The sequence below is a fragment of the Halichoerus grypus genome, chromosome 12, assembly GCF_964656455.1.
Source record: "Halichoerus grypus chromosome 12, mHalGry1.hap1.1, whole genome shotgun sequence".
NCBI lineage: Eukaryota > Metazoa > Chordata > Mammalia > Carnivora > Phocidae > Halichoerus > Halichoerus grypus.
Genome location: NC_135723.1, coordinates 41668945 through 41688044, shown reverse-complemented (window position 1 = coordinate 41688044; position 19100 = coordinate 41668945). Strand labels below are relative to the sequence as shown.

General features: G+C 37.1%; 1 protein-coding gene across 1 annotated transcript; it reads left to right on the top strand.

Moving 5' to 3' along the window:
- Positions 1 to 46: 46 nt before the first annotated feature.
- On the top strand, positions 47 to 3834 carry RPA3 (replication protein A3). Its single transcript, XM_036064570.2, has 4 exons — positions 47 to 257; positions 1578 to 1652; positions 2815 to 2923; positions 3479 to 3834. Exons 1-4 carry the CDS (start codon positions 159 to 161, stop codon positions 3559 to 3561), a joined length of 366 nt encoding a protein of 121 aa, XP_035920463.1. The 5' UTR covers positions 47 to 158; the 3' UTR covers positions 3562 to 3834.
- Positions 3835 to 19100: the final 15266 nt, after the last annotated feature.

Here is a 19100-nt window from a genome sequence, read left to right as displayed (position 1 = left end):
ACTGCGCGATTTCGATCGCGATTTCCGCGCGTTTTATTGGTGGAGTGAGAGAGCTGGTCTCCGCTGATTGGTGCCGGCATCTTCTGCCCCATAGACGCCGCGGGGCGCAGAATTTCAGTAGGCTGTTTCCTGCCGGCCGCAGGTCTCGCACCGCAAGCATGGTGGATGTCATGGAGTTGCCCAGGTCGCGCGTCAACGCCAGCATGCTAGCTCAGTTCATCGACCGGCCGGTCTGCTTCGTAGGGAGGCTGGAAAAGGTGCGCGCCGTCGCTGCCCTGGACTCCCTGCTTTGTAGCCGGCGAGACGGGGGGGGAGGGACCCCGTGACCGCCAGGGTGGCAGCCTCAGGGTGGTAAGGGAGGGTGGAGGAGGACAGGCCTTAGAGCATCACTGCGCTCCCAGTTGCTTCGTTTTACACAAGGGGACGTTCTGCACACTTTTTAGCCGCTGCAGCCCCATTTTGGCGCCACTTTTATGGCGCGGAATCGTGACGTTTTCGAATGCGCTCCGTTCTAAATTCTAGCGTCCTCCACTCTGGCTCCTTTTTGTATTTACAAAAAGAAAATTATAGACCTGATTCACATATCTACCTCCTGATTTTTTAGTTTAGCCAGACTTGACAACTACTGTTTTTCTAGTTTCCTTCTCATGCAATTTTGGCTGTTCTCAAACTTCGTATTCTCGTTAGAGTCACTTCGCCATAAACATTCTTCGATTGTCCCTTTCAGATCCTATAGCAGTCTGTGTTCTCATGCCAGTGTCAGAGTGCAGCATCTTCACTCTCCTGATGAGAAGCAGGCCCAAAGTTTCGGAGTCAGTGAACCGGGAAAGCTGAGGGGAGAAAAAAACAAAAAAACTATAAAGCCTTAGTAGTTCATTTCAGCCACACATCCTCTTCGTTAAATAGGTGTTATTTGACTTCGGGGTAGGGAAACTGGGTAGGAGTGGTGTATGGTTAACTGCTCAAGGCGACAGCAAATAGCAAAGCTGGCCTTCAAACCAGATCTGAGTGCACTATTTACAGCTAACAGTAGTAGAACTCAAATCTTCTGACAACCAGTTCTGTTTACTTCATCATGCTTTTTTTTTTTTTTTAAAGTAATCTCTACCCCCAAGGTAGGGCTCAAACTCAAAACCCTGAGGTCAAGAGTGGCACGCGCCAGGACTGAGCCAACCAGGTGTCCCCATCAAGCTTAATTTTTAAAACATACCCTCTGGTGGAATACATACTATTTATATCATGAGTGCTAGTAGATCTCACTTTTAGACAGTATGGACCCCCTTTAATTTGTTGTTAGGGCAGGGTTGCCAGATTTAGCAAATGAAAATATAGGACATATTTGTATCAAAAAGTACTATTTATCTGAAATTCAAATTTAACTGTCATTTGACCAGATACGGTAACAAGATTATAATTTGAACAAAATTGTTCAAAAACAATTGCTTTGTGTGCATTGACTAAGTATGTTTGGGTCAATCTGCTCATCTTCAGTCAAACTTACAATATTTTTATTTTAATGAGATTTTAAAGTTTGTTTTATGTGATTGGTTTTTTTTACTCTTGTGTTTCTTTTTTAGATTCATCCCACTGGAAAAATGTTTATTCTTTCAGATGGAGAAGGCAAAAATGGAACCATTGAGTTGATGGAGCCCGTATGTTTAAGTATTAATTCTGTGTCTCTTGTAATTAATTCATCTTGTTGATGTTTCTGATTCTTGGAGTGGATGTATAAAGGACCGGCTTATAAAACTTCCCTGCTCTAAAATTAAACTTTTGTCCTCTTTCTTACATTATATATCCCTTTACATTTCTACATTCTTTGGGCTCCATGAATATGTAATACATCCTTTAACTGGGTAACAATTTCTATTCGTATGAAAGACCATAAAATCACATAAAAAAAAAAAATCTTTTAAGTCATTTTTTTCTTTCCTCAAGAGTTTTACATTTTTAAAATTCTATTTTCTGTTTTTATTTACATGTACTTTTAGTTATCACTTGTTTTCATATTTTACATTTATTGTACTCAAAAAATTTTTCTTGGTTTTTTTTATTGTTATGTTAATCCCCATACATTACATCATTAGTTTTAGATGTAGTGTTCCATGATTCATTGTTTGTGTATAACACCCAGTGCTCCATGCAGAACGTGCCCTCCTCAATACCCATCACCAGGCTAACCCATCCTCCCACCCCCCTCCCCTCTAGAACCCTCAGTTTGTTTTTCAAAGTCCATCGTCTCTCATGGTTCGTCTACCCCTCCGATTTCCCCCCTTCATTCTTCCCCTCCTGCTACGTTCTTCTTCTTTTTTTTTTTTTAACATATATTGCATTATTTGTTTCAGAGGTACAGATCTGAGATTCAACAGTCTTGCACAATTCACAGCACTTACCAGAGCACATACCCTCCCCAGTGTCTATCACCCAGTCACCCCATCCCTCCCACCCCACCCCCCATTCCAGCAACCCTCAGTTTGTTTCCTGAGATTAAGAATTCCTCATATCAGTGAGGTCATACATGTCTTTCTCTGTCTGACTTATTTCGCTCAGCATAATACCCTCCAGTTCCATCCACGTTGTTGCAAATGGCAAGATCTCATTCCTTTTGAAGACAAATCCATGTGCTGTTTGGTTAATATATACAGAATATACTGCACAAGATACAGAAAATAGAAGACTCCTTTCAGTGGGTCCTTATAGAAATGCTGGACATTCTCATTATCTTTAAGTGATTTTGTCTTCAACTTAAACATTTTCCAAGTTATCAACTAGAAATATGACAACACCAAGTTGACAATTTGTTCTTTGTGTTAGCTTGATGAAGAAATCTCTGGAATCGTGGAAGTAGTTGGAAGAGTAACGGCCAAGGCAACCATTATGTGTGCATCATATGTCCAGTTTAAAGAAGATAACCATCCTTTTGGTAAATAAAACATTCTAGTATTAAGTAGTTTCATGTAATTAGGAGGAAAATGATTTTCTTCTTCTTAACTTGAGATGTCTTGGTCTTGAGTCTCAGTCCTGCCATCTTTCAATTTCTATAAAATTTTCTGATCCCAAAGGAAAATGGGAGAACATTTTGGCCCGCTTTTAAGTAATGCTTGTATATGTAGGAAACTCAGTAAAGATTAGTATTTGTGGGAAGAGAAACTTAAAACATATGGCAAACAAAAATATTAATAGTTTTTTAAACTTATGCATCAAAAGCATCAAATAATGCATAACACCTAAAACCAAGCAAGAACTGCCTGTACAATGGATATCAAAATGAATAGTTGCCTATACCCCATGTCTTTTATTTTTTAGAGCCACAGGTAAATAGCTATGATGATCCCTGTTTTAGAAGACAGGTTGTGAAAATAAGTTGATCTCTAAAAGGGAAAGAAAAGAGAAAGAGGTGGAAATCTTTTAGATAATAAGTGATGTTACATCTTTCCATTGTAGATTAAATGTTTGCTAAAATGTTTTTTTTTTTCAGATCTTGGACTATACAATGAAGCTGTGAAAATTACCCATGAGTTCCCTCAGTTTTTTCCTTTGGGGGTTGTGCAATATGATTGATCTTGATGAACACATTGAAGACTGTCATAGGAAGCCCCTGATATTTGAGGGGGAGATTTCTGATTTTTCATATTTAATTTGTTCTCCTTTTAATTTCATTTACCTAACCTTATTAGATATTGCAATATCCCACTTTTGATGGAACCTGTCTGTATACTGAAAGTTAAGTGCTTATAAAGAACACTTCTGTATATGGTCAGATCAGAAGCAAGAACAAAGCAGTTGTTGCCTTGAGTTTAGTTTTCTGTTTTATTAATAAAGGCTGAAATGGGACATACTGTTGATCATTTCATTCTTATTCTTTTAGTCATGTATTCAAACTCAAACTTGGAATCTTCAGAGCTGTAAGGTCAGAACTTAGACCTACCAAATGAAATCCAGGGCCACATGTGTAAAGAATTTACTTGCTACCTCATAAGCTACATTATGTTAATTATTTCCTTGACACTCTGAAAAAAGTGATTTTATTAAAAAAGCAAACAGAATCCTTTATCTTTTATAATTTGTGAGTACCTATATTAGAATTCTCCAGAGAATCAGAACCAAAAGAACCATATATAGCAGAACTATATGTAAGATTTTGTTACAGGAATTGGCTTATGTGGTTATGGAAGCCAAGGAGTCCCCAGGATCACTCATCTCTAAGCCAGAGAGCCAGGAAAATCGGTGGGATAATACAGTTCGAGTCTCAAGGTCTGAGAATCAGGGGAGCTGATGTAACTTGTAGTCCAAGGTTGAAGACCTGAAGACTGGGAGGCCACTGGTGTAAATCCCAGAGTCTGAAGGCCCAAGAACCAGGAGCTCCAATGTCTGACAACTGGAGGAGGTGGACCTCCCAGATCTGGAAGAGAGCAAATTCCTCCACCTTTTTGTTCTGTTTGGGCTTTCAACATATTGGATGATACCCACCTATTTGGTAGGGGCCTACTGATTCAGACACGAATCTCTTCTGGAAATTCCCTCACAGACACACCCAGAAATAATGTTTTACTGGATATCTGGGCTTCCCTTAGCTCAGTCAAGTTGACATATAAAATTAATCATCACAGGACCTCTTTCTCAGGATTTTGAAACCACATTTACTAATGCCAAATAAGGGATATCTAATCATTAGAACAGTTGATGAAATCATTTGATTTTTTTTCTTTTTTAAAGATTTCATTTATTTATTTGAGAGAGAGAGAATGAGAAAAAGAGCATGAGAGGGGTGAGGGGCAGAGGGAGAAGCAGACTCCCTGCTGAGCAGGGAGACTCGATCCCGGGACTCCAGGATCATGACCTGAGCTGAAGGCAGTCGCTTAACCACTGAGCCACCCAGGCACCCTTTTTTTCTTCCTTTTAACTGTCATTCTTAGTATGAAATTCCTGTACTTGTACTTCATACCACTAAGTAACGCTGGGGATGGGCAGGTAGGGATGTGACAAGTGTAGGATAGAGAGTAAAGCAGAATAACTGGTGACTTAATGGCCAGTCGAGTTTTATGACTTAACTCATTCTCTTCAGTTAGGAAATAAACTAATTCTAAATCCATTTAGATTGTAAATTATAACAAAAATATTTTATGGACACCTGGCTGGTTCAGTTGATAGAGCATGTGACTCTTGATCTTGGGGTTGTAAGTTCAAGCCCCATGTTGGGTGTACAAAATTTGAAATAGATAATATCCTCAATTTCAACTTTTATCCCAAAACATTCTACAAATTACTTAAGGAACATTGCCATAGCCACTTACGGTAAAACATACAAAGTAAAGACCATTATAGTTGAGATTTAGGTTTAGGAGGAACATCAGCCAGTCTCAACAGTGTTGTCTTGAAGCCAGAGAAGGAGTCCGTCCTCAGTTGTGTTAACCTCCGACAATTCTGTGCTATTAAAATGTTAAAGGTGTCCTGGTTAAAACATTCCCTTGAATTACGATGTTTAATAAATTGGACTAAATGAATAGGATATCTTGCTTTCCATCAAGTGAATCCTTTCTACTAATTATTTATGGTGCCATATCTCCAGGCCCAACCTCACTTCTGAGCTGCTCAACGTCTGCACCTGGATATCCCACCAACACTTTAGCTTCAACGAGTGTAGCTTGAATGTGTGCAGCCCCCCATGTGTTCCCTGATTTGGTAATAATTTTATCAGGATATAATTCACATATATGATTCACCTGTTTCAACTGTACAATTCAGTTGCTATTAGGTATATTCAGAGTTGTATACTATCATTATAATCAATTTTAGAACACATTCATCACCCCAAAGAAACCCTGTACCTTTTACCTATCATGGCCCAATCCCTCCACCACCACAACCACCCCCTAACCCCAAGAAACTGCTGATCTACCTTCTGTCTACAGATTTGCCTATTCTGGACATTTCAAAGAAATGGAATTATATGTGATCTTTTGTGACTGACTTCTTTCACTTAGTATGTTTTCAAGATTCATCTGTTTGTAACATATATCAGTGCTTCATCAACCTTTTTATGGCCAATATTCCACTGTATGGATATACCACTTTTTATCCATTCATCATCTGGAAATTTGGGTGGTTTCCACCATTTGGATATAATGAATAATGCTGTTGTGAGCATTCGTGTGTTAAGTTTTTGTGTGTACATATTTTTTATTTCTCTTGGATATATACCTATAAGTGGAACTGCTGGACCAAATGGTAAATGTGCTTAAGTTTTTGAAGAACTGCCAAACGTTTCCTAAGTGGCTGTACCATTTTACATTCCTAGCAGCAGTGTTTAAGGATTCTAATTTCTCCACATCCTCACCAACACTTATAATCTGACTTTTTGATTCTGCCAGCCCACTGGGTGTGAAGTGGTATCTCATTGTGGTTCTGATTTGGTCTTTTTCCTCTAAAGCTACCATAAGCCACCCCATTGCCCAGAAAAGCTTGAGTATCTCCAGTCCTTTTCACCGCCACTGGCCCTGCAAGTTCAGACAGTTGTCCTCTCTCACTTGAACTATTACAACAGCCCTAACTGTAAATGGCATTCCAGTTTCCCGGCTCTCTGGTCTTCCCAGCCAATACAGCTGCATTTAACATCAGTTCTAACCATCATACTATAAAGTTCACAGAAAAGAGAAGGCTGGAAAGGGGAAAACTTCCTGGGAAGCTTACAGTTGGGAAACCTGGCCACTGCTACCTTAATGAAGTGATCAAGGTTAGTATCAGCAGTGATGACAGGCAGAGATCATGAGCCCTCTAATGTGATAAGAAAGGTTCTTCGCCACTCTGGTATTTTTTCAAAAACCCTTAACACCAGCTAATCATGAGAAAATATCAGACCCAAATTGAAGGATATTCTACAAACTGTCTGATCACCCCTCAAAACTGTCAAGGTCATGAGAAACAAGAAAAGAAACTCACAGAGAAGACTAAGCCTGGATTGGCTCCTGGAACAGAAAAAGACAAAGGAAAAACTGGTGAAATCTGAATAAAGGCTGGAGTTTACAGTAATATACCAGGGTTGGTTTCTTAGTTTTGACAAATGTACCATGATAAGGAAAGAGAGCATAAAGGGAGACAAACTCTGGGGGAGGGGTTACACAAGAACTTTACTATCTCACAGCTTTTCTGTAAATCTAAAATTTCCCCACAATAAAAAGTGCATTTAAAAAAAAAATGAACCTCCTCAGGTTCCCCAATAAAAAGTGCATTTCAAAAATAATGAACCTCCTCAGGTTCCCCACTGACTACATGAGGTCCACATTTCCAATTAGTAGTTGCCCTTCACAATCTGACTACATCTCACCTCAGACCAAATCTTTCTCTCCCCTTGAAACTACCATCCATCCAGTACTGATCTGCTGTTACTGGAACACACTAGACCCTCTAAGATCTGGGTGCCATTGAACTTGCTCTTTGCTCTGACTGGAATGTCCAGAAAGAAAAACATTCTCTGAGCTTCCCTAACAGGCAAGCAGAGTTAAGTTACTTTACGTTATATTCCTTTCTTTATACCTCTTATCACACTTAACTTGCTCATAATCTTTTTAATTTTCAGATAAATTTATATAACATTACATTAATTATATTTATATAGTATAAATACATATTTTGTATGTATACACACACACACACACACACACACACACACAGTAGTCCCCCACTCTCATCCATGGGGATTATGTTCCAAGACCTCCAGTGAAGATGCCTCACATAGTACCAAACCCTAACTATACTGTTTTTTCCTATACATACAAACACACATACCTATGAAAATGTTTAATTTATAAAGTAGGCTCTGTAAGAGTTTAACAACAATAACTAATAATAAATTAGAACAATTATAACAATATACTGTAATAAAAGTTACATGAATGTGGTCTCTTTCAAAATATCTTATTGTACTGTACTCACCCTTCTTGTGATGATGTGGTGAGATGAAATGAGGTGAATAACATAGGCACTGTGATATAGCCTTCAGCTACTATTGACCTGAGGATATATCAAAAGGAGAATCATTTGCTTCTGGACTGCAGGTGACTGAAAGTACAGAAAACGAAGTGGATAAGGCGGGGGGGGGGGGGGACTACTGCATATATATTTAAACACTTCAAGAATCAGAAAGTAAAGTTCCATTGTCTCTCCAAAGACACTGCTATGGATTGGTAGATAACTTTCCAGAACTTTGACTACATAAATGTCTACAGGACCTCAGTATACTGTTCTGCAACATGCATTTCTCCTTTAATATGTCTTGGCAATTGACATATAGAACTATCTCATCCTTTTTAATGATTGCAAAATGTCCACTGTGCCAAGTGTTTATTTAACCAGTCCTCTAGTTAGTCTTCCCCACTAAGGAGAGGTTTATAGTGAAAAACCTGTAGCTAAAAAACCTGTCTTATTGGTATCTCTCAATGCCTAACATAGCGTATGAATAAATTAGTCCATCCAGCCTGGTTTGAGAAGTAACGAGGCCAAGGAGAGAGTTAACAAAGACCTAAATCCTAATAGGTGAGGTGACAAAGGACAGAAGACAAGAAGTTCAGAACATATTATAATAGATTCCACAGGACTTCAGTGCTAGGAACTGAACAGAATAAGAGGCAAGGATAAGGTCAGTTGGCAAGGAGGCAAAAAGTTCACTTCAATACAAATTTAAGTAGTTGACAGGCCCTTTTAGTGAAGATGTCAAGAAGGTATTTGGAAATGTAGGATCAGACAGAGATTTAAGAGACAACCTGCCTAAAATACTTAGAGTTTAAGAGATCTTCCCATCCCTCATCTGCGATTTCAAAATCTAAAATGGTTTGAAACACAGCGTTTCCCTAAATTTGGGACAAAATTCATTTGGCACCAAAACCAGTAAGAATTGTAGTGAGGCTCCTTGTAGTCTTTAACTCACTTACTGTAAATACAAGCTTCACTGCAGAAATATTAGTATGTTTGATTAGAGGGTGCTGTCCTCTGGGGAGGGTGTTACATAACATCAAATGGCAGATGCATCCTATGACTTTTTCTAAAATCCAGAAATTCTGAATTCTGAAGCACATCTGGCCCCAAGAATTCCAGGTAAGGGACTGTTCCTAAATCAAAGGACAGCATACAAAGTGAGGAAACCACATAACTAATGACACAAGGGAGCTGTTCACTTATGGAACAGCAGCATGAGAATGATTGAGTCAGGAGAAGGACCCCAATGACGCCTGATGCTTAGTATGCACTCTAATATTTACTCCCTGAAAGAGTATCATGAAAGGCAAGGTAGAAACGTTTCAAAGAGTAATCAAAGAATGTTCAAAGCTCAATGAACAAGTGAAGGTAAGGATTAAGGATAAAATACTGAGGGGTCCCTGGGTGACTCAGTCGATTGAGTGCCCCACTCTTGGTTTCTGCTGGGGTCCTGATCTCTGGGTCGTGGGGTCGAGCCCCACCTTCCACCCTTGGCACTCAGTGTGGAGTCTGCTTCCCCTCTCTCAATACCCCTCCCCCAGCTCCCATGTGAGCTCTCTCTCTCAAATAAATCTCTCTCTTTTTTTTTAAAGATAAAACACTGATATTACAAACATATATCACACTTATTTCTATAAAGATTTAGGATACAAAAATAAAAAGGGAAACATATCAAAAAAGGACATAACAACTACAAATGCACTCAACAGGAAATACTAGTAGGTGTTAAATTTAGCTCCAGGTGTTCAGGGACCTAGGAAAAGGAAGGAACAATAGGCCATACAATTTTCATAGCCTTAAATTCTTTATGATAATCAAACTTTTCCCTAATATTAAGTTCTAAAAGGAATATCACACAGAATCTAATGTGAAGGATGACAAACTACAAAATGGCTTTCTTCGTAGTCATTTTACAGATATTCTCCAAATGATCTTTTTTTCCTTATCTGACAAAGGCAAAATTAAAACAACTCTAAAAGCATCTCTTCATAGGGTGAGTTAAATAGTTTGAGTGATAAACTAGTATAATTACTAAATTCATAGAATTCTGAAGTTGTCTTTTAAGGTATTCCTTTAACCTGTATTAATACTCAATAAACATTTTGTGTCAAGTCCTGGGCTAAAGATACATATAAATAATGTCCCTACCCTCTGAAATTTCAATCTGTAGCAGTTTAGCATAATCTCTAAAGGTGTCTGGCTCAAAGCTGTTTAATATTTAACTGGCCTAAGGATTCAAAGAAATCCATGATTATGAACAACCAAATTTGGTGAAACTACAATTTGGTTTCCTCCCTTATATAATTCACGTGGAATTTGATTCTGATCTGTTGCTGAAAGAAAATTAATAACCTGATACCACAGGTTATCCTTCTTAAGAAGATGATGCTAAATCCAGAGTAATAATAAAGCATATGTTTTAACTTACTTTTTAATTGTGATGTTGGTTTGAGGTAAGCCACTTACGTTCTTTATGACCCCATTTGACCTAGAGCATAGGATCTGAGATGGCTAATTAAGACCAGAGGTGTACACTATGAACAATTTATAGTGTAATACATTCATTTTGACTGCCAAGATTAAATTTGTCATTAGCATGCCATTGTTTCTTCTTTACATAACATAAAAGGCCAGAAGCAGAGCACTGTGTTCTGTAGCATTTCCTCATCTTTTTTTTTTTTTTTTTTTTTTTAAAGATCTGGACTGAAATATAGTGGCTTTCACATATGAAAAAAATTTTTCAACATGATTATATCTGTAGGTGGGGAGTTCAAGAACAACAATCTCTGTGGATTTCATACGATGCATTATTTAAGATGCAAAGTTGAGAAAATTTGAGACAGTTCTCAGTGAGTGCCATAAGTTGAAAGAAAGGAAAATATATGAGCAGTAAGTGTAACAGTTTTGGCAAGACCACACATGACATTGTGACTTAATTAGCCTCTGTTTCAAAGAGACTATTCATTTTTCACAGGAGTTTGAAATACTACCCAGGAAAATAAGCCAATTATTTTGGCGAAGAATCTCTCACCATAAAATGTTATGATAAAGTATCTGTTCATGTCTTCTGCCAATAATTTATTTAATAATAATAGGTTTAAATGAATGGTTTCATTGAAAGATCTTGGTATCTTGTCACTCTAAATCTTGAAAGATAACAGCAAGGAGAAATTCTTCTATTGAATAATTACTGATTTAAATGCTAGGCCCTTTAATATTTTTAGCTTAGATATTTATTTAAGAACTAAATATTATTGGGGCGCCTGGGTGGCTCAGTCGTTACGCGTCTGCCTTCGGCTCAGGTCATGATCCTGGGGTCCTGGGATCGAGCCCCGCATCGGGCTCCCTGCTCGGCGGGAAGCCTGCTTCTCCCTCTCCCCCTCCCCCTGCTTGTGTTCCCTCTCTCGCTGTGTCTCTCTCTGTCAAATAAATAAATAAAATCTTTAAAAAAAAAAAAAAAGAACTAAATATTATTTATGCCTTAATATTTGCTTTCATTAACTCAACTCCACTTAATACATAATGACCATTTAAAGTCAAATTGTATCAAATAAATTTAGCATAACCATAAGAAAATCAAAATCAGTGTCACATTTCACTTAAACATCTTAATATTTTTCTGTAGCTTTGGAGAAGCTCTAAGTATTGGGCAGACATTGGGCTTGATGAGAGAATACATCTTTAAGAGATAAGTTATTCTTTAAAAGTGATCAGGGTCCCACTGAGTCAGTTATTTCTTTCATATGGCTCAGAAATGTTATGCCTTAGTTAGTTATGTATTTGACCTTTTATGAGAGGCAGACAGTGGACCAGGGGCCGCCTCATTTTGGAATCTCCTCAGAAATGACTAAATGTTTTCCAGATGAACATACTGTGGACCAAGGGAGGAGCTAGGCATTAGAAATCATTGCTTCCAAACCAGGGGAATTTGTAGACTTCTTTTTCTTTTGGAACCTGGTGACCTAAAGGAATTGACCCACTGAGCAATTTCCTTCACTCTCAGCAGTATGATTAAGTCACGAAAACAACCCAGGATGAGATACGATATTTATTTCTATCTCATTTGTTTCTAAAAAAAGAATTTAAGACAGCTGCAAAGGCTTCTATCCTTTCCCTGTTTTCTCATCATAAATTTATACAATGTGACTTTTCCAAATGTGAACTTGAGTTACTAGTGGAGGTAGCATGGGACAGACAATTGATTACTGTCATATGTCACAGGAACATTAATCTGCTAAAACTGGCACTAATATCCTGCTTTAGCCCTACTTAAGGAAAACTTAAAAATAACAGTCCAAGATGAATAAAATATCCTATGTTGCTTTTCTTCCTTTAGCTTTTAACTTAGAACTTAAAATTATTTGAGATACAAATTTAATAACATTTTAAGCAATACAGAGAATATACATTATCAGTACATATGACTCAAAACCTATACCTAAGAAAGCTTAAAGAAAAATAATGCTTCCTGTTTAATCTGATTCGCAGTTAATTCTTTCAGCACTTAAAGGAAGAACAGGCCAAAAAGAAAAAGAAGGAAAAAAAAAGGGCCAAAGAAACATTTGTAAATTTCATCTACAACTGGTAAAAGACACCAGTTACATATACATTGACGATTTCTTGATCAAAAGCCTGGAAAGGATTATACGGCACCATATGCACTAGGTATGACTCCCTAAACCGCCTGGAATACATGACATTTGGCTTCTGTAGTTTTAAAAATAGGATCTAGACATAAGTCATCTGATAAATTATCTCACTGGAAATGAAGTTAGGAAACTGCAGGGATTTGGGGAAATAAAATAATAAAGACAGCCATTTGCAATGAACACTGAGGGATTTATCTGAAGTACATTTCAGAAATGAATGATTTGGATTGACGCATTTGAACTTTAAAAATATTTGAGTTAAAATCATGAAGTCAATGACATTTAGAAACAGTCATACTGCCTTCCCTGTTTTCAACAGATTCTAAATCTAGCTACATGTGTCCTGTGATCACTATATCTGGTTACGAATAGCAATAATTGTTGCAAAGCAAATTACATGGTGGCACAAGAAAACATTCTCCCTTCCAGCAGAGGGGAGAGTGGATTACCTCACTCATATAGCCTGCAGGTTATATAATGAAGATTACAGACTTTAAAATGAAAAAGGAATGTATGCTAAAATAGAAAAATGATTTCATGAAAAATAAAAGGTTGCTTTGTTTAGGGAAAATCTTCAAAAGTGCTGATGAGAAACTTTAGATACACATATTTAAGTGTTTATGAGCTATGGAAACTTGTTACTAAGAAATGAACTTACTCATTTCCATAATATAAGAATGTAGACATGCAAATGAGTTTTACTCATATAGGGCTTGGATATGTCACAACATATTACAATATACATTGCATAACGATATTTATAACAGTATATAAGTAATTACATTTATATATTATACATGTAATTGCAATAATATGTTACCATTATAGACAATATGTTACAATCTGAAAATGGGTAACTACTAGATGCAGTACAGATGAAAGTATTACTGTTAGTTTTCACCCATGCATTTTGGTAAGAAGTTGCCAAGGTACCAAATTTAAACTACTTCAGGATATACTTTCATATAAGTAACCTCTAAGAGGTGGCCACACACAAGGGTGATTACTGCAATAGAGATTCCAAGATATAAGACCAGGAACCATTTTATTCCATCTATGGCAGTTTATTCCTTTAACTGTTTCTCAATCTTTTTAAATCTTCCTTTGATAAATATTAAAATTTCATGGCTGAAGCTTCTCAGTCAAGATTCTGAAATGCCCTCCCTCCCAGCACCCTACAACCCTACCAAGAATCACTGATAATGAGAAGAGAAGACCTTGAGTGTGCTGTCAGACTTCATTAGAATTTGTCTACCTCTCTGACATATTTCTAACTCCACAAGGGTAGGAATAGTGTGGGGGAAACTCAAAGATAGTGGATGAGGGTGAAATAAACCATCTGAACCATGTGAATAAACTCCTTATTCAAAAGTTAAATGAAAGAATCTTCGCAATAGAGATCTGCTCCTGAATAGTTAGCCCTCAAGTAAACAGGCAGTTAAATTTCCAATAGGTTTCATTCTAAACAAATCAGCCAAGTTCAGTCACTTTGGCCTAACAGTATATAAAGGTATCCTCAAAACAGGGAACGAGACATTCTGCTCTCCCTAAACACATAATTTCACCTACAGAGGAAACCACTGAGACAGAAGATGAATACTAAGAACCCACACTAGGTGGAAACAAGATGATGGAGTACAATATGCTAAGCAACATTACGACAAAAATCATCTCTGAAACAAGACAATCAGAGACTTCTGGCAGTACTTGTTAGTCCTCCTCACCCTAATGGCAAACAAACACTTAAACCTGGAAAAACACTCTGAATATATTGCTTCTTATTTTGAATTAAGTAAATTACGCAAAATATATTACATCCTACAAAATTCTTCACAGTAATGACGATACCACTTTTGAAGGTTTCTTATGAGCTATGTTTGGCCTTTATTTTACTTAATATATAAGCTCCCACCCCCTCTCTCAGAAAATTAAAGCTGAGAGATATTTCCTAATTTGGCTAATGTTGCATAGCTACTGGATGACAGTCAAAATCACCACCTCTATTTGACTTCAAAATATGATCTCTACCATTACATAATGTATCCCTTGACAAAGGTTGAAACAATTGTTTTAATGTGATCAATGCTGGAACCATTCCAACTGAAAGAAGATAAAAGGAAAGAGGAGGTTTTTATTTTTCTCTTTTGGGTGAGGGAGCATAAGGGGCTGATCAATGTGGAAGAAAAACATTAAAATCCTGTAAATGGAGAAATGCATCAGAGGTAATTTTGAAGTTTTATAAGAAAAGATGAATAAGGATAGAACTGTATCCAATTCAGGGCTTTCCAACATTTCTTTCTCAAAAGTAAACATAATTAAGTTTGAGCATGGAAATGAACAGGCAGTGCACCATAAATAAATACTGGATAGTCAAACGAATTCTATGCTTAACCCCATTCAAACTGAATATACATAAGTTAAAATATTTTTAAGATTTCCACCTTCCAGATGGTCATAATTAGAAATTTTATAATGCCTGCAATTGAAGATGTTGGGGAAAATAGGCATTTTCTATACCGATGATTTCTAGGAAAATAGTTTATATGAGGGCTATTTGGCAATAACTATCAAAACGTAAAATCAAACAGCTTTTGGCTCAACAATTCCCCTTCTATACTTTATCTTACAGATAGGCTTACTCAGAAATACCCAAAGACATACTGGCAAGGATGTTCACTGTGACATTGTTCGTAAAAACAACAAATGGAAATACCCTAAACTTCCATCAAAGGGAGGATATAAGCATTTAATTGCCTACCATTCAGCTAAAGAAAAAAAAGTAGGTGTATATGGGCTAATGAAAGTCTGCAAGATATATTTTTAGGTTAAAAAAGACAATTTGAGAGAGAATTTATATAGATTTTATCCATGCGGAGACAGAGAGGCAAAGACTGACAGACTGACACAAAGAGATGCAGTCTATGTAAAGCACATTTCTACATGTGTATACAAACTTTAAAAGCAGTTTCCCCTGGGAAGTAAAAGTTGGAATTTTGGAAGATAGCATATAGATAATGGGGATAATGGAGCAAAGGGCTGAGATAAATACTTTTACATTATGCTTGTTCTACCTTTTTTTTTTTTTTACCATTAGCCTGCATTATTTTTATAACGATAATTAGCTTTAAAAAAAATCACTGAAAGTTCATATAATATACATTGTACTAACAAGGAAGAATTAATCTGGTCCATTTCATCTGTCTGTGAAACAGGAAAACATGAGACTTCACTCAAGAGATCTGAGATCTAGTTCCAACTTTACTACAGTTAGAGCACCTCCCTGAATGACCCTGTAGTTTTCTTCCAGTCTACCATTCATGATTTTAATTCATTTTATTTTAAGAAAGAGTAATTTTTTTTTTTTTTTTAAATACACTCCATGCCCAGCATGGAGCTTGACGAGGGGCTTGAACTCATTACCCTGAGATCAAGACCTGAGCTGAGATCAAGACCTGAGCTGAGATCAAGAGTTGGACACTTAACTAACTGAGCCACCCAGGTATCCCTTAGTTTTTTTTTAAAGATTTATGATTTTAAATAGTTTATGAGTAACTTTCCAAATCAGTGGTGAAGCGAAAAATGGCCAACAGATGAATGTTGACCAGTTGGTAGCTAATGCCTTGAATACTAGGCTGAAAAGTGTTTGGAGGGAAAGCAGGTGATTGATAAGCAATTTGTGTCAAGGGTCTTAAAGAAAGGTGGGGCCCTTCACTCACACCAGATCAGACACAACTTGGCCTAACCTGTTCACCTCATTGTCACTTAAGAGAGTTATTTGTCAATGCAGAATTTTAACATATTAAAGGAAGTTTGTTAACGGTCCACTTGTGGAACTCTTGTTTCCATGTGTTTTTTTCATATTACTGCAGTGCTTCCTCTTACTTTGACCATATTCTGCCCACTTTCAAAAATACAGGTCTCAGCCCATCTATGTGCTGCCTACGAGAGAGACTCACTTCAGATTTAAAGACACATGCAGATTGAAAATGAAGGGGAAGGAACACATTTACCATGCAGATGGAAGTGAAAAGAAAGCTGGGGTAGGAATTCATATTGGACAAAATAGACTTTAAAACAAAGACCGTAACAAGAGACAAAGAAGGACACTACATAAAGATAAGTAGAACAATCCAACAAAAGGATATAACAATTGTAAATATTTATGCATTCAACATGGGAGCACCCAAACACATAAAGCAACTATTAACAGACATAAAGGAAGAAATTAATAGTAATACAATAATAGTAGGGGACTTTAAAGCCTCATTTACATCAATAGATAAACCATCCAGACAGAAAATCAACAAGGAAACAAGGGCTTTGAATGACACATAGGACCAGATGGGCCTAACAGATAAATTCAGAACACTGATGAAAGACATTGAAGATGACACAAACAAATGTAAAGATAATCCATGCTCATGGATTGGAAGAACCAATATTGTTAAAATGTCCATACTACCCAAAGTAATCCACAGATTTAATGTAATCCCTATCAAAATATCCCTATCAAAACCAACATTTTTCACAGAACTAGAACAAATAATCCTAAAATGTGTATGAGAGCACAAAAGACCCCAAATAGCCAAAGCATTCTTGAAAAAGAAGAACAAAGCTGGAGGTATCACAATCCCAGAGTTCAAGATTTACTTCAAAGCTATAGTAATCAGGGGCACCTGGGTGGCTCAGATGGTTAAGCGTCTGCCTTCGGCTCAGGTCATGATCCCAGGGTCCTGGGATCGAGCCCCACATCGGGCTCCTGGCTCAGCAAGGAGCCTGCTTCTCCCTCTCCCTCTGCCTCTCTCCCTGCTCATGCTTTCTCTCTCTCCCTCTGTATCTCTGTGTCTCAAATGAATAAATAAAATCTTTAAAAAAAAAAAAAAAAAAGCTATAGTAATCAAAATAGTATGGTACTGGCACAAAAATAGACACATAGATCAATGGAACAAAATAGAGAATCCAGAAATAAACCCATGCTTTTATGGTCAATTAATCTATAACAAAGGAGGCAAGAATATACAATAGGGACACCTGGGTGGCTCAGTTGGTTAAGCATCTGCCTTCGGCTCAGGTCATGATTCCAGGGTCCTGGGATCAAGTCCCACATTGGGCTCCTTGCTCACCGGGGAGCCTACTTCTACTTCTCCCTCTCCTTCTGCCTGCAGCTCCCTCTGCTTGTGCTCTCTCTCTCTGTGTCAAATAAATAAAATCTTAAAAAACAAAAGAATATACAATAGAAAAAAGACAGTTTCTTCAACAAATGGTGCTGGGAAAACTGGACAGCTACATGCAAAATAATAACTCAACCACTTTCTTACACCATACACAAAAATATACTCAAAGTGGATTAAAGACCTAAATGGGAGACCTGAAACCATAAAATTCTTAGAAGAAAACATAAGCAGTAATTTCTTTGACATCAGTCATAGAAACATTTTTCTAGATAGGTCTCCTCTGGCAAGGGAAACAAAAGGAAAATTAAACTACTATCACTACACCAAAATAAAAAGCAAATAAAACCATCAACAAAACAAAAATGCAACCTACTGAATGGGAGATGTTGGCAAATGATATATCTGATAAGGAGTTAATATTTAAAATCATAAAGAACTTATACAACCCAACACCAAAAAACCAAATAAACCAATTAAAATTGGGCAGAAGACTTGAACAGACATTTTTCCAAAGAAGACACAAAGATGGCCAACAGACACATGAAAAGATGCTCAATCACATCACTAATCATCAGACAGATGCAAATTAAAATAACAATATCACTTTATACCTGTCAGAATGGCTAAAATAAAAAAAAAAAAAAACAAGAAATAACAAGTGGTAGCGAGGATGTGGAGAAAAAGGAACCGCTGTACACTGTGGGAATGCAAATTGGTGCAGCTATTGTGGAAAACAGTTTCCTCAAAAAATTTAAACAGAATTATGGTATGATCTAGTAATTCTACTACTGGGCATTTACCCAAAGAAAATGAAAACATTAATTTGAAAAGATACATGTGCACCTATGTTTACTGCAGCATTATTTACAATAGCGAAGACACGGAAACCACCCAAGTGTTTACTGATAAATGAATGGATGAATAAGAGGTGGCATACACACACACACACACACACACACACACACTGGAATATTACTCAGTCATAAAAAATAAATCTTGCCATTTGCAGCAATGTGGATGAACCTAGATGGTATTATGCTAAGTGAAATAAGTCAGGCAGAGAAAGACAAATACAATTTCACTCATATGTGGAATTTAAGGGAAAAAAAAACAAAAAAAAGAGACAAACAAATTAAAAAAAAAAAGACTCTTAAATACAGAGAACAAACTGGTGGTTGCCCGAGAGGAGATGGATAGGGGGATGGGAGAAATAAAGGGGATAAAGAGTACACTTATCTTGATGAGCACTGAGAAATGTATAGAATTGTTCAATCACTATATTGCACACCTGAAACTAATATAACAC